Source organism: Lynx canadensis, chromosome E2 (genome assembly GCF_007474595.2).
Source record: "Lynx canadensis isolate LIC74 chromosome E2, mLynCan4.pri.v2, whole genome shotgun sequence".
Lineage (NCBI taxonomy): Eukaryota > Metazoa > Chordata > Mammalia > Carnivora > Felidae > Lynx > Lynx canadensis.
Window position 1 is genome coordinate 53899493 of NC_044317.1, and position 20413 is coordinate 53919905.

Below are 20413 nucleotides of genomic sequence, written 5' to 3' on the forward strand. Positions count from 1 at the left end.
TTTTGAGAGAGACAGTGCAAGTGGGGGAGGGGCAGAGAGATAGGGAGGCACAGAATCCGAAGCAGGTTCCAGGCTCCAAGCTGTCAGCATAGAGCCCAACGCAGGGCTTGAACTCACAAACCGTGAGATCGTGCGTGACCGGAGCCAAAGTCAGACGCTTAACCGACTGAGCCACCCAGGCGCCCCGCTATCGTATTGGTTTTTGAGATCATTCTATGAATTAAAACTCGGAGAGATGTTCTGAGAGCAGAAAAACACCGGCGCAGAGTAGATGCGCTTACCACTATTGAGTCCTCCTTTCGCCCACGAGAAGAAAGGAGCTCCGGAGGTCGGAGTAACACCGTGGTCTTCTTCGATACACCTAGTCCTCTCTGTGGATTGTGTTGTCCGGGGTTGGGGAAACGGAGGCTCAGAAAGATTAAATGTTGTCGTGAGGCACTGCTTGATTAAACACTGGGCCGGGGGCATTTTCTCCCACATCATCTTATTTCATTGGCCACAATTCACAGAGAGGAAAGCGGAGGTCCAGGTAGCTTGAGCGGGATTCGAACCTCGGAGGCTTCTCCGCCCCACCGGCCCTTGACTTTTGCCGGCCAGGAGGAGGAGGGGCGCACGGTGCCGCCGCCGCGGCCGCCGCCGCCCACCTGGCAACAATCTCATCTCCGCCTCCTCTTCCCTCCCACCTCCCCCCCCCCCCCCCCCCCCCCCCCCCCCCCAGTGAAAGGCCCTGCAGCTCCAGGACCCGCCCCCTTCCCAGCCGGGCAGGTGCTGGGTGACATCAGAGCCGGGCTCCCTCCGGGTGACGCGACGTGGCCCCGCCCCGCGCTGGACCGCGGAGGTAGTTGCACCTGAGAGCTCAAGCGGCCTGGGGATTCCCGTGCCCCCTCCCCATCTTCCTGATTCCCGCACCGGCCCCGCACCGGCCGGCGGCCCCAGGTAGCCCAGAGGACCCGGGGGTTGAAGGGGCGGCCACAAGGGCGCTTGGGTCTCGGGGAAATGGGGGTTGGGCGCTCGGATTCCTGGATCAGAGGAGGGGAGTTGGGGGCCAGGAATCCCGGGTCTGAGTGAGGACAGCACTGGGAACTGGACTCCTAGATCTTGAGGGAGAAAGGCACTGGGGCCAGGAGCACTGAGTCTGGGGACCTGGACTCCTAGTCTTAAGGAAGGAGGGGCCTGGGGGCTCGGATTCCTGGGTCTGAGGGGGGAGCTGCTGGGGCCCAGACTCCTGGGTCTGTGGGAGGAGGGGGCTGGGAGTCCAGACTCCTGGGTCTGGGGGAGGAAGGGGCTGGGGGCCCGGACCCCTGGGTCTGAGGGAGGAGGGGGCTGGGGGCCCGGACCCCTGGGTCTGAGGGAGGAGGGCTGGGGGCCCGGATTTCCGGGTCTGGCAATGAGGGTACTCCAAAACTATCACTAGGCTGAGGTCAGAGGGCTGGATGCCAAGGGCCCAGCCCCTGCCCCAGGGGCGGATACCTGGCTCCTTTTCCTTTTCCAGCCCAGCAGTCTTTGCCCCTCCCAGGGCAGGTGAAAGCACCTGCCTTGGTGACAGTAATGAGCCCTGGCAAAGGTGTTCCTGCCGGCTCACGAGGGCGGGGCTGCCGGAGGGGCTCGGCCATTCCGAGCCAAGGCCAGCCGGCATGCCTCACCGGGGCTGTTGTCGGGGCTCAGAATTTGGATGTCCCATCATCCTCACCTCTAGCCTGGCTGCAGTGAGGTGAGGGGCCCCCGGGCTCATGGGTCCCAGGGAGGAAGGACTGGGGGCCCAGACTCCTGGCTGTAGGGAGGGGAGGCCTAGGACTGGAGGATTACAAAAACTCCCAAACCTTTCCTGGTCAAAGGTCGCAGATGGGAGGGAGCAGTGGGTGGGTGGGGTAGGGTGAAGGTAGGGGCAAAGTCCCAGGGATGGGACTTGGCTCTGGGTGGATCAGGGCCTCACCAGAGGCCCGGGATTAGCCTTGGCAATTGGGGGGTCTGTGGCGTGGAGTGTGGTAGAACCCCGCTGCTTGACTGTGGGGACCCTTGGTTTGAGGCCTGAGAGCATCAGGCCCGAGGAGTGTGTGTGTGTGTGTGGGGGGGGGGGTTCCGGGTGATGGGGCGCCCAGGTGGTGGCTCAGTTGGTGGAGCGTCCGACTCCTGATTTGGGCTCAGGTCATGATCCCAGGGTCGTGGGATTGAGTCCCGTGTTGAGCTCCGTGCTGAGCATGGCTTTAAGATTCTCTCTCTCCCTCTGCCCCTCTTCCCCACTCTTGCAATCTTCCTCTCTCTCTCAAAAAAAAAAAAAAAAAAGGAATTGGCCGTTTGGAGGGACTTCTCCAGGGGAATGTTGGAGGTGGGGGGCCTGATGGGCAGAGGCAGAAACACTGAGATGGGGAGACAAATGCTCGTGAATTCCGGTGACTGGAGTGGCGGTGACTGGAGTGGCGGGGCAGTGATGCGGGCGTTTGAGGTGGCGCCAGGGCAGAGAAGAGGCAGACGTCTTCAGGGACAGGGAGGGTGTTTTTCCCGACTGGTGCTTAGACCGCCCCGGAATTGCTGTGGTCTATTCACCGCTGATCTGTGTGCCCTTTGAGGGCAGGGAGGGGTCTAGCACGTTCTGGCTCACCCAGTGTCTTCACCAGGGCTCATCGGCTCATGGCTCACACTGGCTGCAGAAGCTCCTTAAGGCAGGGCCCCATGGGAAGCATCTCTGGGTCCCCAGACAGCCTCAGGGAATGTTGAGTGAATGGAGAAGTGAATGAATGGGGCCTCTCTCCCCATCCTAAAGAAAAGGAAGCCGCGTTGCCAGGAAGCGGGGCACGGATTACTAAAGCATGAGATTTGAGTCTGTTCTGCAGTTGTGGGGTAGACCATAGGTGGTTGGGGAACCTGCGTGACAGAAATCAGATTGACACTTTCCTAGGGCTTACACCTAAGAGGTTGATGTCCTCATCATGACCCGGTCTGGCCCTCTTGGTCCCCCTTGTTACCTCCCCTACTGCCTTCTCCCCCCTGTTTACTCGGCTCCAGCCACACTGGCTTCTTACAATGCCATAGACACATAGGCACACTCCTGCCTCAGGGCCTTTGCACTGGCTCTTCTCCCAGCCTGGAATGCTTTACCTCTTGACATTCCCATGGCTCATCCCTTCATCTCCCTCAGGTCTTTATTCAAATACCACATCAGAGAAGCCTTCCCTGGGCAATTAAAACTGCAGCACCCCTCAATCCTCACATCTCCTGTTTCCTGCTTTATTTTTCTCCTTGACACTTATCACATTTAACATACTATATAATTTACTTATTTATCTTTTTATCTGCCTCCTGGGATTAGAGCAGCCCTATCCAATAGAAATACAATACAGGCCAAATACGTAATTTAGTATTTTCTAGTTGCCACATTAAAAATGAAAAAAAAAAAAAAAAACCACACCAACTGGGGGTCACCTGGGTGGCTCAGTCGATTGAGTGTCTGCCTCTTGATTTCAGCTCAGGTCATCGTCCCAGGGTTGTGGGATCGAGCCCCGCATCAGGCTCTGCGCTGGGCATGAAGCCTGCTTAAGATTCTCTCTCCCTTTCTCTCCCCTGCGCACTCTCTCTTTTTCTCTAAAAACAAAAAAGCCTTTTGAGTTTTTGAGGAAACCCTCAAAAGGAACAAGTGACATTAATGATGTATTTATTTAACCGAGTGTATTCAAAATAATTATCATTGCAGTATAGCAGTCATCAAATATAAAAAATACTAACGATTATTTTGTGGTACCACGTCTTGGAAATCCGCCGTGCGTCTTATACTTAGGACCCTATCTCCGTTTGGATTCTCCATTTTAAGTGCCCAGGAGGCGAGCCCAGTGGCTCCCACACTGGACAGACAGCACAGGGCTGGAAGGTAGAGGCGTTATTAATGTGGGCAGAATCCTTTGCTAAGGCTCTGAATGGTGCCTGGCTCAGCCAGGCTTGTTAGATAATTATTAAATGAATGAATGGAATTAGTAAAGGCGATCTGTGGGCCCATTTTGCAGATGTGTAAAAAGAGGTCGGGCGAAGAAAGGCAGTGGGGACGGCCTGGGGGCGGGGGCGGCCCCGGCTGGGGATGGAGCCCCACCCGACTCCACTCTCTTCTCTCCCCTGCAGACCATGGCCGCGGTGACCTTGTCCGTGCCTGGGCGGAAGGCGGCCCCCAGGCCCAGCCCCGTGCCAGAGGCCGCCCAGCCGTACCTGTTCACGCCCCGTGGGCCGGGCGTGGGTGGCGGGCCCGGGGGCGCGGGCACCTCGCCGCAGGTGGAGTGGACGGCGCGGCGCCTGGTGTGGGTGCCTTCGGAGCTGCACGGGTTCGAGGCGGCGGCGCTGCGGGACGAGGGCGAGGAGGAGGCCGAGGTGGAGCTGGCGGAGAGCGGGCGGCGGCTGCGGCTGCCGCGGGACCAGATCCAGCGCATGAACCCGCCCAAGTTCAGCAAGGCGGAGGACATGGCCGAGCTCACGTGTCTCAACGAGGCCTCGGTGCTGCACAACCTCCGGGAGCGATACTACTCGGGCCTCATCTACGTGAGTGGCCTCCTGCGGGGAGGGCGGTGCCGGGGGGGGGGGGGGTGCGGAGGAGCTGGGTGTCAGCACCCGACTGGACTCGACTGACGCCGGGCGATTTCTAATGGGCATCCCGCGCGGTTGCCAAATTCCAGTTGACTGGGCCAGCGGAACTGCCTCCGACCCCATTGGGGGTGGCCCGGAATATTATACAGTACATGCCCCGCACTTTACTGTTTTCCTCAAGTGTAAAAAAAAATTCCGATTTCGCAAAAATAACACATCCAGAGGATTTTGAGAAAGGGATGTGGGTCTGTAATAATAATGGATAACAACCCCCGCGTATGGAAACCGGCAGGTCAGGCTCTGCGCTAACCGCCTTCCATGTGTTAATTCACTCCCTCTCACTTCGCACAGAGGAGAGGCTATTATTAAGCCCCTTTTATCTAAAAGGAAACTGAGGCCCCGGAGAGATTTAATAACAGTAAAAGCTGACATTTGTTAAGCATGTACTAGGCACTCTTCCGTACATTGTCTCCATACACTTTCACAATTATAAAGCATGTTGTCCCCGTTTTACGGATGAAAAAACAAACACACACTGAGGCACAGAAAGGTCAAGTCCCTTGACCAAGGTCACCCAGTTAGACATGGCTCCAGGCTCCATCCCTTTGCTCTGGTGCCTCTTAAGATAAAGATAATATGAGGGCGTCTGGGTGGCTCAGTCGGTTAAGCATCCGACTCGGTTTTAGCTCAGGTCATGATCTCACAGTTCGTGAGTTCACGTCCCACATGGGGCTCTGTGCGAACAGCGCAGAGCCTACTTGGGATTCTCTCTCTCTCTGCCCCTCCCCTGCTTGCACTGTCTCTCTCTCTCTCTCTCTCTCAGGAATAAATAAATAAACTTGAGGAAAAAAGATACAGGTGGTGTTGATGATAGTGAGGTTGACTATGGAGCATTTCCTACCTCCCATGATTTCGTCTTCACAGCGGATAGGAGGAGTAGGCCAGTGGTTCTTAAGCCTGTCTTTGCCTTAGAATCATGTGGGGAATTTTTTGAAAATATAGCACCTGAGCCCCATCCCCTGTGTAAATCAGCCTTTCTGGGGCTGTAACAAGGCCGTTGGTCTCTTTAATAAGCTTCCAGGGTGGTTCTAATGGGCAGTCAGAGCGTTATTAGAGCAAACAGGATTAAAGAGATTGACAAAGAATGTCGACAATAATAACGAAAAATAATAATAATGGTGGCTAGCAAATATTTACTGAGCACTTACCGTGTGCCAAGTGCTGTTCTAAGTGCTGACTGGGTTATCAGCACACCCCTGGGTGGGGGACTGTTGCTATCACCTGATGTTCAGGAATGTCAAGTGACTTGGGTCCTGGGTCACCTAGATAGGAAGGAGTCAGGTCGGGATTTGAACCCAGGCGGCTGGCCCCAGAGTGGTATTCCAAACATCTGCTTACAGGACTGTGGTCTCACCGCCTTGGTGCCCCCCCCCCAAGAAAAATCATTAAATTCCTAGCTAACACCTCGAAAGGAACAGTGCTGGTTTTATATTAAAAACAACAACAAAACTTTTTTTAATTTTTTTTTTTTTACATTCATTTATTTTTAAGGACAGAGACAAAGCGCCAGCAGGGGAGGGGCAGAGAGAGAGGGAGACCCAGAATCTGATGCAGGTTCTAGGCTCTGAGCTGTCAGCACAGAGCCTGACGTGGGGCTCAAACCCACGAACCGTGAGATCATGACCTGATCTGAAGTTGGACACTCAACCGACTGAGCCACCTAGATGCCCCCAAAAACAAAACTTCAAGGAGAGTGATAAAAGGACATTGACATCAGGAGTGACATATATCAAAATATTATAAACATTAATATTCGTATATAAATATTATACTATAATATTATAATATATATTTAGTATAGATATTATATATTGTAAATAAATAAAGAGGCCCCAATATCCACCCTGTTAAAGGTCACAAAGCACAAGATCAGAGGTGTTTGTTTTTTTTAAAATTTTTTTAATGTTTATTTATTTTTGAGACAGAGGGAGACAGAGCATGAATGGGGGAGGGTCAGAGAGAGGGAGACACAGAATCCGAAGCAGGCTCCAGGCTCTGAGCTGCCGGCACAGAGCCCAACGCGGGGCTCGAACCCACAGACCGTGAGATCATGACCTGAGCTGAAGTTGGATGCTTAACCGACTGAGCCACCCAGGCGCCCCAAGATCAGAGTATTTTTATGAAGTCAGACTCCCGTTTAGGAAGGAGGGAACCGAGGCTGTGAGAGCCAGTGGGCGGCTCAGGCCCCTCCACTTGTGGTGACGGGCACGGGCTTTGAATCGAGGGCTGTCTGACCCTGGATGGCGTTGGCACCTTCTCCAGGCCGCACTGGCCCCTGCTGAGTCCTCCCTTGCTCTCGCAAGCCCTGGGAAAGAGACCTCTGCTCTGGATCTCACAAATGGAAGTGACATGGAAGATTCCAGAAGACTAGACAGGAAGCTAATTGGGCCTTAATAATAATCATTAGCACTTAGCGAATGCCTGCTTTCCCTGTTCTAAACTTTCTGATGTGATCTTGCTGACCCGCCCCCCGGCCCCCCCCTGCCGCCCAGGGCTGCAAGGTAGGAATTAGCAACTATTCCCACATCTTGGAGAGGAGAGGCCGTCGGCCCGGCAGTAGTTAGCAGCTAACGTACTGCGCCCGCACAGGGCTCCCGGGCCCTTGCTGTGCCCCGCTCGTGCGACGTGAACCTGTGGATGGTTCCCAGCAGCCGTATGTGAATAGTGCTGTTCCTGTCCTCGTGTGATGAGAAAGTGAGACCCAGAAAGCTCCAGGCGCTTGCTCAGGGCGCCAGCCAGAAGATGCTAGAGGTGTCATCGGGCTGCACCCGTCCTGCCTTCGGCCCCCGCTTTGTAAATATTTGCTTAGCGGCTGACCGGTGATGGGGAAGGCGGTGTCGCCCGGTGGAGAGTGAGGTGTCTGGGGCGCCAGAAACCCGGTTTCGGCCACTAGTAACGTTATTTGGCTTTGAGTCGCTGAGGGTCTCAGTCCCTTTGCTGGGATGCTTCGGGCGGGAAGGGAACCTGTGTGTGGGGAGCACACGCTGTGCTCCCTGCTCCTTGAGGCACCGAAGATGCGCTGTGGCGGTTCACTCCGAATCTTTCTAGGTGGTGGGGGCGCCCCGGTGGCTCAGTCGGTTAAACGTCTGACTCTTGGTTTCGGCTCAGGTCATGATCTCACGGTTCGTGAGTTCGAGCCCCGCATCAGAGCCTGCTTGCGGTTCTCCCCGTGTCTGTCTGTCTCTCTTTCTCCCTGCCCCTCCCCCACTGGGGTGCGCGCATGCACGCTCGCTCTCTCTCTCTCAAAATAAATAACCATTAGACAATAAAAACAAGAATCGTTCTAGGTGGTGAGGGTTAAAAGCCCCATTTCCCAGGCCTGGGGACTGAGGCTCAGAGAGGGCAAATCCCTCTGATGTGCCAGCCACACGCAGCTGGAAACCCGGGATGACTCGGCTTCCGAAGTCTGAGCGAGCTCCGAGCTCCCAGGCGGGATGGGTAACCTGAGAGTCTCGGACCTGCGTTGGGAGTGCCTTTTATGGGCCCCGCCTTGGGCCAGCTGGTTTTTATTCATTATCTCCCTTAATCCCCACAGCCTCTGTAATGAGGTGGGGAGGAGACCGAGACTGGGGGGGGGGGGGCAGGGGGGGTAGTTGCTGGGCTGGTCCGCTTCAGAGCCCCGAGGGCTGGGGCCGCGGGGCTCCAGACCCTTCTGCCGGGCGTCCCCAGCTCTGCATGCCCCAGCCTCTGCCCTTTGCTCCCTGGCCTTGGCAGCCAACTTGGGTTGCCACGGGGTGGAGGGGTGTCGCCCGGGCAACGAGGTGTGGCTGGCAGGAGGGGGCTGCGGTGAGCCGATGGGTGGCGTGGGGAGGGGGTTCCTCTGCCAGCCGGGAGTGGGGGCCGGGGCGCCAGGAGCCATGAGATACCCTCCCAGGGAATGTGGTCCGGCCGCCCCGCCCTCTGCTGCGAACAGGGGAGCTCAAGGCAGGGAGGGCAGACACCCAGCAAACCGGTTGTTCTGCTCCCGGCCCGGCCACCCACCCTCCCACCATTAAAAGGTTGGCACCGGGGAGCTGGGCCAGCCTGTGGTGGCCACACCCTGAGAAGCTGGAGCTGTCTGAGCTTAAAGCAGTCCTTGTACCAACCAGCTAAGTAGCTGGCTAGCTGGCTGAGTAGCTGAGCAGCTTAATAGTTAACTAGCCGGGTCCCCGAGCAGCTAACTGTCTGGCTAATTTTGTGGGCAGCTCCGGCTAGCTTCGCCGGCTAGCTCTCCGGGTCGGTCTAGCTAGGTGGCCAGGCAGCTCTCTGGCCATCCTGTCGCCTCTCTGTGCCCTCAGTGCCTCCCGTCTACCAGATGCTCTGTGTGAGCTGGAAAAGCTCTTAGCCCGTCAACGGGGCCCTGAACCCCAGGCCCCCACGGGTGTGACGACGAATTCGGGGCGTCCGTAAACTTGGACGCAAGAAAAAATCATTTGCAGCTTTATTTCCACGCACCTTGAAACCTGACGCTTAGCATTTCCAAACCCCGATGGGAGTGTACCTCAAAGGCTGTCGCGTACGAGGCCCTGTGAGTCTGTTTTCAGTAGAAACCGCAGACTTGTCCCTGTCCTGTTTCAGCTGCAGAGACTGTGATGGCTTCTGAGGCTGTTTCATGCCCGTGCGCACAAAGACATCCAAATTATTCCTCTTTTGCCTCTTTCAGTGCAAACAGCGCTCACCTTGTTTTCTTTATTCGATAATGTTTTGGAGAGAATTCTCCATCTGTACACCGAGAGCGTCCTAGGAATCCATCGAAAGAACACGCATGCTGGGTCAGCTGGACGCACCTGCAGCTCTTGATCTCGGGATCATGGGTGTGAGCCCCAAGTCGGGGGTAGAGATGACTTAAATAAGTTAGTTAAAAAAAAAGAACATGAAGGCAGGTCGTTTTCAGTCTCCCGCCATTATATAGGGTGGTGCACGTGAGCTGGCACGTGGTCGCTTTCTGTGTGTGTGCGTCCAGGCGGTGATGGGCTGTGAGCCAAGTCTGGCTGGCTGTAAAGGCCACACTCTCTCTCACGGTGAATCATCCATACAGCACTTTTGTGCCATTTGGAAAGATCCTCTTCTGCCATCAGCCTGGAGGTCTCTGTAACAAAAGTTCGAGTCTACGTTCTCCTGGTGTGACTGGCAACCCCTCTGATGGATATCCTCGTGCAGTGCACGACGTGCCCAACCGCACATGGCAGTCCCATGCTGCCCTCTGGGCCTCAGGCAGGCAGCTGAAGCCCTCTCCTTTCTTGCCCATTGCAGACGTACTCTGGCCTTTTCTGTGTGGTCATCAATCCATACAAGCAACTTCCCATCTATACGGAGGCCATTGTGGAGATGTACCGGGGCAAGAAGCGCCATGAAGTCCCACCCCACGTGTATGCGGTGACAGAGGGGGCCTACCGAAGCATGCTCCAGGGTGAGTGTGGGGCTGGGACTGCTGGGCATGTCTTTCCAAGGGGGGGCTGGTCTGGGGGTCAGAATAAGATGACAGGTTAAGAATTTCAGACTCTGTGAGGCTTCTTTGTGGGGCAGGAGGAAACACAAATGGAGGGCTCAGCGGGCAAGTTCTGGTCCTACCAGACAGGCCCCCTTTTTGTTTGTCTCTGTGTTCGCTCACCCAGGCCTCTGCAACATTTCCTCTTGAGACAGCGGTTCTTGGTGTTCATTCATTCAACGCTTATGTCGTGGACATGGTCTGCGTTGCCACGGAATTAATGCCAGTCCCATAGATGATGGGCAACATGGGGTTGCTGTGTACAGCTGGTCAGGTTGCACAAAGATGTCCAGGCAGGGGCACAGGGGTGACTCGGTTAAGCGTCTGACTTCAGCTCAGGTCATGATCTCATGGTTCACGAGTTCTGAGCCTGCTTCGGATCCTGTGTCTCCCTCTCTCTCTCTCTGTCCCTCCCCTGCTTATGCTCTGTCTCTCTCTCTTTCAAAAGTAAGTAAGACATTTACAAAATTTTTAAAAAATTTTTAATGTTTTATTTATTTTTGAGAGAGCGAGAGAAAGCACGAGCAGGGGAAGGGTAGAGAGAGAGGAGGATACAGAATCCGAGGCAGGCTCCAGGTTCCGAGCCATCAGCACAGAGCCCGACGCGGGGCTCGAACTTATGAGCTGGGAGATTGTGACCTGAGCCGAAGTGGGATGCTTAACTGACTGAGCCACCCAGGCGCCTTAGGAAAAAAAATTTTTTTTAACGTTTATTTATTATTATTTTTTTTATTTATTTATTTTTTTAATTTTTTTTTCAACGTTTATTTATTTTTGGGACAGAGAGAGACAGAGCATGAACAGGGGAGGGGCAGAGAGAGAGGGAGACACAGAATCAGAAACAGGCTCCAGGCTCTGAGCCATCAGCCCAGAGCCCGACGCGGGGCTCGAACTCACGGACCGCGAGATCGCGACCTGGCTGAAGTCGGACGCTTAACCGACTGCGCCACCCAGGCGCCCCATAACGTTTATTTATTTTTGAGACAGAGAGAGACAGAGCATGAACGGGGGAGGGGCAGAGAGAGGGAGACACAGAATCGGAAACAGGCTCCAGGCTCTGAGCTGTCAGTACAGAGCCCGACGCGGGGCTCGAACTCACGGACCGTGAGATCATGACCTGAGCCGAAGTCGGACGCCCAACCGACTGAGCCACCCAGGCGCCCCTAGAAAATATTTTTAAAAATGAAAAAAAAAGATGTCCAGGCAAAATTACATAATTCACATGTCTTATACGTAATGTAACCATTATGTATTTATTGTAAGTTTATTTGAATAACTATTTGGTTTATATAAAGCACATTCACTATTTTAAAATGTATGTCTCACTGACGTATAATAGTATGCAGCAGGATATTTATATGGTACCTATATACTTACACCATTTATATCCTTATATCACTTGTGTATCTTATATCATTTATTACATGCCATCGTTCTATCGTGTGTTATAATACCGCATTTGTATTATGTAACGCAGTGGTTCTCGGAGTGTGGTGCCCTCACCACCAGCATCAGCATCACCTGGGCACTTGTCAGACCTGCCAACTTGGGCCCCACTCCAGACCTGCTAAGGCAGAGAAACTCTCGGGGTGAGGCTCAGCGGTCAGTGTTGGCACAAGATTCCTGGGCTCCTTCTGGGGATTCTGATGCCGGAGCCAAGTTTGAGACCCACTGGTGTAATATCCGATATATCACATGCCTGCATTATGCGATAGAACGCATCCGTATGCGATGTTCTTGTATTCACATTATAAATTTCTAGGTAATCATCGGGAGCGCTGATCGCCTTTCGTTATGTCACCTAATTGGTTCTACGTTTCTTTTTAAAATAATTTTTAGCCTTTATTACATATTAGTTATCACGTCTCTGGAATAAATCAACATACAATAAAGTAAGGGTGAGTGGCTACTCTGTGCTAGGCACCTTTCGTGAATCAACAGGTTTAAATCTCACAGCAACCCCATGACGTAGGTGTGCTCATTATCCCTGCTTTCCAGATGGGGAAACTGAGGCACAGAGCGGTGCGGTCATTGCCTACGGTCCAGTGGTGGGTGGGTGTCTGGGATGGGACTTGAACTGAGGGCCCCCAACCTCCGCCTCCCTGTAAGTCACGCTGTGTGTCGCATCCTCCTCCTGGGCTGGGTGCTGTGGGTGTTAACGTGTGACCCGCCTGGGTTCCGATGCCGCACCCCAACTCAGCCCCTTGCTTGCTGTGTGACCCTGGCAGAGTGGCTCCCCGTCTCTGAATCTGTTTCCTCACCTGTAAAATGGAGACGATAAACCTCAGCTGAATAGAACGTGGTTCGCTCAACAAACTACAATTCGTGCTGGGTGTGTGAGAGTCAAAGACGTGAGAGCGAGATCCCGGGCCCCGGGGCTCAGCCCTGGACACAAAACAGGCCACAAAGCAGCACTCTATACCAGCTAGTATGTAGAAACTTTTTGGACGTTCTCTCTGAGTTCTGACTACAGCCCTGTGACGTCAGGGCAGATTTGAGCCCCGTCTTTGAGATGGGGAAACTGAGGCACAGAGCACCTCGGAGTTACTAGGCAGAGGGGAGGCTGGACCTTGAACCCACGTCCGTGTGGCTGCCAAACCAGGCTGAATGCAGCTCTCCCTCTGGCTGAAAACCACGTAGAGGCCTCCTGTCCTGCTTAAAAACCATCCAGATCTTTTTTTTTTTCTTTTCAGTTTACTTATCTATTTTGAGAGAGAGAATGAGTGTGAGCAGGGGAAGGGCAGAGAGAGAGAGAGAAAGAAAGAGAGAATAAATCCCAAGCAGACCCCACACTGTCAGCGTGGAGTCTGACGTGGGGCTCAGACTCATGAACTGTGAGATTATGACCTGAGCTGAAACCCAAGAGTCGGATGCCTAACCGACTGAGCCACCCAGGCGCCACCCCCCCATTCAGAGCCTTTAACCATGGCCTCCAAACCCCTCTGCACCTATCTCCAGCTCTGTCCTGTCCCCCGGCCTCACTGGCCTCCTTTCTGTCTCTCAGACATCTCCAGCTTGGTCCCACCACAGGGCCTTTGCACTGGCTGTGTCCTCTGCCTGGAATGCTCTTGCCCTACTTCCTCGTCCTGTAGGGCTGAGCTGAAACACCACCTCTTCGGGGAAGCCTTCCTGGCTCTCTACCCCTCAGTCACTTCATTACACCAGGGTTTCTTATTCCTCACCCTATTGGCATTTGGGGCTGGGTGATTCCTTACATAGGGGTGTCTCACGCATTGTAGGGTGCTTGACAGGATTCCCGGTTGTGACAATCAAGGATATCTGCGGGCATTACTAACCAGTCAGATCACCTTCGGCTTTACTTTATGTGCTTCCTGTCCCCACTCAAGCAGAAGCTCTGTGAGGGGGCAGGGACCTTGCCAGTTCCCACTGTCGTAGGCGGCTGGCACTCAGTAGGTAGTGCACGTTTCTTGAAGGGTGGTGTCAGACGCAGGGTGAGCGCTGGGGGAGTCGCTGCTGTGTTGTGGCCTATTGGATATCAAAGGCACACGCAGGGGCTCAAATTGAAGTTTGTTGAAGGAATGACATTCTTTCCGGTTGGAGTTCGTTGGCTCCCTTTTATAGGTCAGGAAACTGAGGCTGAGAGAGGGATAGCTACTTTGCCAGCATCACATAGCAGGCAAGAGGCTGAGTTGGGCTGGGGTATTAGAATCCAGGAGTGTCACACACCAAAGCCCTTCTTGGGGGCGGGGCGCCTGGGTGGCTCAGTCGGTTGAGCACCCGACTTTGGCTCAGGTCATGATCTCGCAGTCCCTGGGTTCGAGCCCCACGTCGGGCTCTGGGCTGATGGCTCAGAGCCCGGAGCCTGGTTCGGATTCTGTGTCTCCCTCTCTCCCTGCCCCTCCCCTGCTTGCGTGCTCTCTCTCTCTCTCTCTCTCTCTCAAAAATAAATAAACATTAAAAAAAATTTTTTTAAACCCTTTTTGGGGGCAAAAGGCTTCCTTACCCCCTTTGAAAAGGGTTTGGTATAAGGGACCAAAGTCTCACCAGAGAGACGAGACCCTCCAGGTGACCTGTCCCCCTCTATCTCTTCCAGATCGTGAAGATCAGTCCATTCTCTGCACGTGAGTAATCCTGGAGGACTTCCTGGAGGAGGCAGGGTCCTGGCTGGGTGTGGCTCTGCTTGGAATGGGCAGGTCTTACCTGGCACCACGGTCCACCCTTTTGCTTCCCCCTTGTGTTCTCCCCCATAGTGGGGAGTCCGGGGCCGGGAAGACAGAAAACACCAAGAAGGTCATCCAGTACCTCGCCCACGTGGCATCATCCCCAAAGGGCAGGAAGGAGCCAGGCGTACCGGTGAGTTACCTGCCTTGGGACCCGCTCTGGACCCTGCCACCAGCAGTGCCCCCTCCATCCCAGGCTCTGCTGTCCCCGTGATCCCCTGCCTCCCGTGTGGAGGGCCACAGCTGTGAGCCTTCAACCGGCTGCTCGTGCTGCCTGCGCGCGTCCTGTGTGCCTGGAAACGGAAATTCGAGGGCCAGATCTTGACCCCCTTAGCCCTTGGAGCGGCACGCAGCACGTGGTAGGCGCTGACGGTCTTGAGCACCTACTGCGTGTCGGGCCTGATCTGAGCACCTGCAGTCCTCAGTGTACTTCAGCAGGGAGCGTCTACGTAGTGCCCGTCTCTCTTCTTACGTTAACCCAACGCTCCAGTGAGTGGGTGTCGTTTTCCTGAGTGAAAGAGGAGGAACCGAGGGCGAGGCTGGGGTGCCTTGGTCGCCGGAGGTCACACTCCCAGGAAGGGGCTAGAGAGGATTCGAACCCGGGCCACCCGACCCCACGTGCCCAGTTTGGCAGCCCCTCACATCTCTCCCCACCCTGCCCGCCACCCGGGACCTCCGGTTCACCTGTGTGTCTGTCCACGTTCCATGTGCCGCGTCCCGGTCTGTGTCCTGGTCCGTGTCTCGTGTCCCGTGGCTTCCTCAGGCTGCCATCACCGTGTCTTATGTGAGTAGCCGGGAGTCGCCTCAAGTCCTGCCCTCGTGCCCCGCCCCCAGGTCAGCCCCACCCACGTCCTCCCTGCAGACAGGTCCAGGGCATCGCCGGCCACCGGGGAGCCGTGCTCCTGTTTCCATGTGCGTGCCCGGCCGTGTGCCGTCACTAAATGCAGCCCCACTGTGTACATGCGGGGCTCCCCACTGCTGTTGTGGGGCACACACCGGGTTCCATGCTACCGTGTGGTATGGCCCTACCATGGCCCACGCAGCTTGTTGATGTCAAAATTCTTTCGAATGTTCAGAGTCAGACCTGAATGGTAGAAGGGACCTACCGCCTCTTGAATGCCTACTATGTGCCAGACTTTGAAGCACGTCGTATTGATAGTACAGATCTTTTTTTTTTTTTAATTCTTATTTATTTATTTACTAAAAAAAAAATTTTTTTAACGTTTATTTATTTTTGAGACAGAGAGAGAGACAGAGCATGAACGGGGGAGGGTCAGAGAGAGAGGGAGACACAGAATCGGAAACAGGCTCCAGGCTCTGAGCGGTCAGCACAGAGCCCGATGCGGGGCTCGAACTCACAGACCGTGAGATCGTGACCTGAGCTGAAGTCAGACGCCCAACCAACTGAGCCACCCAGGCGCCCCAAAAAATTCTTATTTATTTTGAGAGAGAGAGACAGTGAGCGCGGGACGGGCAGAGAGAGAGGAAGAGAGAGCATCCCAGGCAGGCTCCTTGCTGTTAGCACACAGCCTGATGCGGGGCTCGAACTCATGAAAACCATAAGACCATGACCTGGGCTGAAACTGAGAGTCGGATGCTTATCCGACCGAACCAACCGGGCGCCCCTAGATTTTTTTTTTAATTTTTAATGTTTATTTATTTTTGAGAGACAGAGACACAGAGCACGAGTAGGGGAGGGGCAGAGAGAGAGGGAGACAGAGAATCCGAAGCAGGCTCCAGGCTCTGAGCTGTCAGCACAGAGCCCGATGTGGGGCTCGAACTCCGGAACTTCGAGGTCATGACCTGAGCCAAAGTCAGACGCTTAACCGACTGAGCCCCTCAGGCGTCCCTCTCAAGGGATCACGTTGTGATCCGCAGCTGGCTTTCGTTATGTTTTGTGATGTTTCCACTTCTCCTTGTATCTTGGAGTTTCTCCCTGTTCCCTTAACAACCGGGAAAGCAGGCCCCAGCCAGTTGCAGCACAGACCCCTCCCCCACAGCTGGGCCAGCCCCCCCCCCCCCACCCCTGGCGGTCCTCACTGACCTGCTGTCTCCCATGTCCGCAGGGTGAGCTGGAGCGCCAGCTTCTTCAGGCCAACCCCATCCTAGAGGCCTTCGGCAATGCCAAGACAGTGAAGAATGACAACTCTTCCCGATTTGTGAGTGCCTGGGGCGGGGGGTGGGGGGAAGGGAGGCCGCAAGTTGGCTGCAGGGTCAGTGAGATGGGAGGTAGGAGTGTAGGGGGTGGTAAAGGGGAAGGAAGATGGTGTGGACTGGCTGAGGGAGGAGGGTGCCGGGAACTAGACTCCTAGGTCTGAGGGAGGAGCCAGGGACTGGACTGCTGGGTCTGAGGGAGGAGGGGCTGGGGGCCTGGACTCCTGGGTCTGAGGGAGGAGGAGGCTGGGGGCAGAACTCCAGGATCTGAGGCAGGAGGGGGCTGGGGCAGGACCCTTGGGTCTGAGGGAGGAGGGGCTGGGAGCAGGACTTCTGGGTCCGAGGGAGGAGGGGGCTGGGGGCAGGACTCCTGGGTCTGAGGAAGGAGGGGGCTGAGGGCCTGGACCCCTGGGTCTGGGGGAGGGGCTGGGGGCCAGGACTCCTGGGTCTGAGGGAGGAGGGGCTGGGGGCTTGGACTCCTGGTCTGAGGGAGGAGGGGCTGGGGGTCAGGACTCCAGGGTCTGAGGGAGGAGGGGCTGGGGGCCAGGACTCCAGGGTTTGAGGGAGGAGGGGCTGGGGGTCAGGACTCCAGGGTCTGAGGGAGGAGGGGGCTGGGGCAGGACTCCTGGGTCTGAGGGAGGAGGGGGCTGGGGCCTGAGGAAAGCAGTCAAAGGGGCCTGGACCTTAGCTTCCCCAGGGACCCCCTGGTTGGGACCTCATGATTGGGATGGGGTTCAGGAGGAGGGAGAAAGAAAGTTGAGATGCCGCCCTAGTTCTGGGAGGGGTGAGTGTGGGTTAGGGGTGCTGTTCAGGTCCTCAGGGGGGGCAGGAGGACCCTCAGCTAACTCCCAACCCCTTCCTTCCCAGGGCAAATTCATCCGCATCAACTTTGACGTGGCCGGGTACATCGTGGGCGCCAACATCGAGACCTGTATCCTCTCATAGCCCCCGAGGGGCACCTGGCGGCCGGGGAGGGTGGCCCTTGGGATCTCCCTGCTTGCAGGAAGCAGGTGTTCACACACACTGGGAAGCCTGGCTCCTCGCTGCTCAGAAACGGTGCCTCAGTTTCCCCCTCTGTGAAAGAGAAAGGAACCTTGGGTAGGCGTAGGTGCAGCGCCTCCCCATGGAGGGAGGAGGGCAGGGGCGATGGGGTGGCCGCGGCTTTGCCGCAGAGAGAGGACACAGGGCACAGCCAGCAAAGGGAGAAGGTGCTTGGGGCAAGTGTGGGGGGGACCAGGGCAGAGTCTCCTCCCCGTGGAGTCACACACGATGCACAAGATGCGACAACGCATGTGAGGTGTCGATCAAACAGGGGAGCTCCAGGAGTGCAGCATTTAAGAGGAGGGGCAAAGAAATCACAACGACCTGGGTTCACATTCTGGCTCTGCCACTTTGAATTTTTTTTTTTTTCAACGTTTATTTATTTTTGGGACAGAGAGAGACAGAGCATGAACGGGGGAGGGGCAGAGAGAGAGGGAGACACAGAATCGGAAACAGGCTCCAGGCTCCGAGCCATCAGCCCAGAGCCCGACGCGGGGCTCGAACTCCCGGACCGCGAGATCGTGACCCGGCTGAAGTCGGACGCTTAACCGACTGCGCCACCCAGGCGCCCCTGGCTCTGCCACTTTGAACCGTGGGACCTACGGTATATTATTTGACCGCTCTGTGCCTCAGTTTCCCCCTGTGTGCACAGGGAAGGATCATAGAACCTGCCCTCGAGGGGTTGTAGGACAATGGGGGTCAAATTAGTAGCATGGCACCCACCACATGGTAAGCATTCCAGAACGAGCTGCCATCGTTCGGAGTCAATGATGGGAATAAATTAGCAATGTCCTTATGGGAGTTACTGGGAGCTTCCTGGGGCTTTTGGCCTCGGGTCCCCTGGAGCTACCGGCACCTGCAGCCCACACTGCTCCTCAGCATCGAGGCTCCTGCTTACGCAGGTTCTTAGAGTGCCCGGGTCTTCCTGCCCCATCCATCCCGCCATCTCGTACCTCCTCTGACCCCGTGGCTCCTGGTGGGTGGTGGGGGGAGGAGAAGGACATTTGTCTTCTCTGCCCACCTCCAGATACAAACTTTCTTTGTCCGCACTCCCCTTCTAGTTCCAGCTGCCCCCTCTGGGCAGATCTCTAGTGCATGGCTGCCTCTGCCTCGGGGCCAATGACCAGCCTGTGGGTTGATGTTCATGGGGGGTGAGGTGGGGGGGGGTGCCACCCCCAGGCCAGTCAGCAATCAGGTGGGTCTCAGGCTCAACCTGACCCCTCAGCCCTAGCATTAGCATGACCAGAATTTTTTTTTTAAGTTTATTTACTTCTTTTGAGAGAGACAGAGACAGCGCAAGTTGGGGAGGGGCAGAGAGAGAGAGGGAGAGAGAGAGTCCCAAGCAGGCTCCACGCCGTCAGCACAGAGCCCAATGCAGGGCTCGAACCCGTGAAACCATGAGATCGTGACCTGAGCCGAAACCCAAGAGTTGGATGCTTAACCGACCGAGCCACCCAGGCACCCTGAGCACGACCAGAATTTCTGGAGGGTTTCTCCTCTGAGAGCTCACCCTATGAGATCCCAGCTCCTCTCTCTGTACCCATACCAGCCAGATATGGCTATCATCCCATTTAACAGAAAAGGAAACCGAGGCTTGGGGTGCATGCTCCCCCAACCCTACCCTGCCTTGGGGGATCCCTTCCCCGGGTCATCTCCTTCTTACTTGAGCAGGTTAGCGACCCCGGGCTTTTGGTCAATGGTTTGCAGCTGACCTTGGTCAGGGCTCCCCAGGGTAGGTCTTATGTGACTGCCGTCCCTCGAAATAGGTGCTTCGCGGTCCATGAGCGTGAGGCGCAGAGAGGCAAACGCATTATCAGGTGTTTGATTTTACTTTAGGGCGGCTTGCCAATTTTTAGTGTGTGAACGTGCCATGTGACTTTCCTGGAAGGGAGGCGCCGATGGCCCCCCGTATCTGTACGGGGAAACTGAGGCTGGCAGGGAAACAATGGACAGAGAGATTCTTGGTCGCGGTTAACTACATGCCAGGCACCGCTCTGGGTGTTTGACGCACGATAACGCACCTGCGCTCGCAGCGGCTCATTCCTGCATGTTGCGTCCCCCCTGTTGCACAGATGAGGAAACTAAGGCGCGGTGTTTGAGTGACCGGTCTGAGGCCACTCTTCCAGTTAGTGGCAAGGACGCTGGCCTGGGCTGTGAACAGCTCCACGGTTTCACAGGAGAGCAGTGGGGAGCGGCGTGGGTCGAGGGCACCGTGTGGGCTCGCCTCCCCGCCCGTCACCACCCTTTCCCTGTGGCACTTGACTCCTGGCCGCCCAGACCTGCTGGAGAAGTCGAGGGCCATCCGCCAAGCCAAGGACGAGTGCAGCTTCCACATCTTCTACCAGCTGCTGGGAGGCGCGGGAGAGCAGCTCAAGGGTCAGTGCAGGGGCTCACGGGGCGTGGGAGGGAGCCCCGGGTGGGCGTCTGGCTTCCTTGGGCCCCTGGAGGAGGAAACGGGAGGCGCTAGAATTTGCCAGGCGCCTGCTTGAGGTCAGGCTCCTGCTGGGCGGTGGATACGGGTCCCCTCTACGCCGCCTCCTGCCTGAGCTCCCCCCTGTCTCCTCTTTGCTCCTCCCACGCTCTGGCTGAAGAAAGTCCGGGGCTCCCATTTACAGTGGTCCCCACTGTCCCGAGGCTCCTTCTCAGGCTGGCTCCTTCGCCCGTAGCCTTGGCTGCCTCCCGGCCCCCCTCTGTCAGGCTCCAGGACCCACGTGCCTTCTGCTGCCAACCCCACTGTCCCACGGCTTCCGCTAACTCAGGCCCCCGCCGCCTCATTGCTTCTGCAGCCCCTGCCTGCCCTGGGCAGTTACGGGACTGGACAGTGTCTCTGGAAGGAGGGAAGACGAAAGGGTCTGATGTGTGCTAAGCGTGCCCTCCACCGTGAGGGAAGGGTCCTCACTCATTGGACAGGAGGAGACTGAGGTCCCCGGTGGGGAAGCGACGCTTG

General features: G+C 56.0%; 1 protein-coding gene across 2 annotated transcripts in view; it reads left to right on the forward strand.

The window, feature by feature from the left end:
- Positions 1-816: 816 nt before the first annotated feature.
- Positions 817-20413, forward strand: part of MYH14 (myosin heavy chain 14) — a 91893-nt gene continuing 72296 nt past the window's right edge. The window contains exons 1-9 of one of the 2 annotated variants that reach the window (XM_030299282.1): positions 817-936; positions 4108-4518; positions 9856-10012; positions 14145-14172; positions 14302-14404; positions 15035-15055; positions 16338-16430; positions 17293-17356; positions 19744-19842. In XM_030299282.1, coding sequence (XP_030155142.1) covers positions 4111-4518; positions 9856-10012; positions 14145-14172; positions 14302-14404; positions 15035-15055; positions 16338-16430; positions 17293-17356; positions 19744-19842 — 973 coding nt within the window. In that variant the 5' untranslated portion in view covers positions 817-936; positions 4108-4110. The remainder of the gene's footprint in view (positions 937-4107; positions 4519-9855; positions 10013-14144; positions 14173-14301; positions 14405-15034; positions 15056-16337; positions 16431-17292; positions 17357-19743; positions 19843-20413) is intronic. The other variant, XM_030299283.1, reaches the window with a different exon arrangement.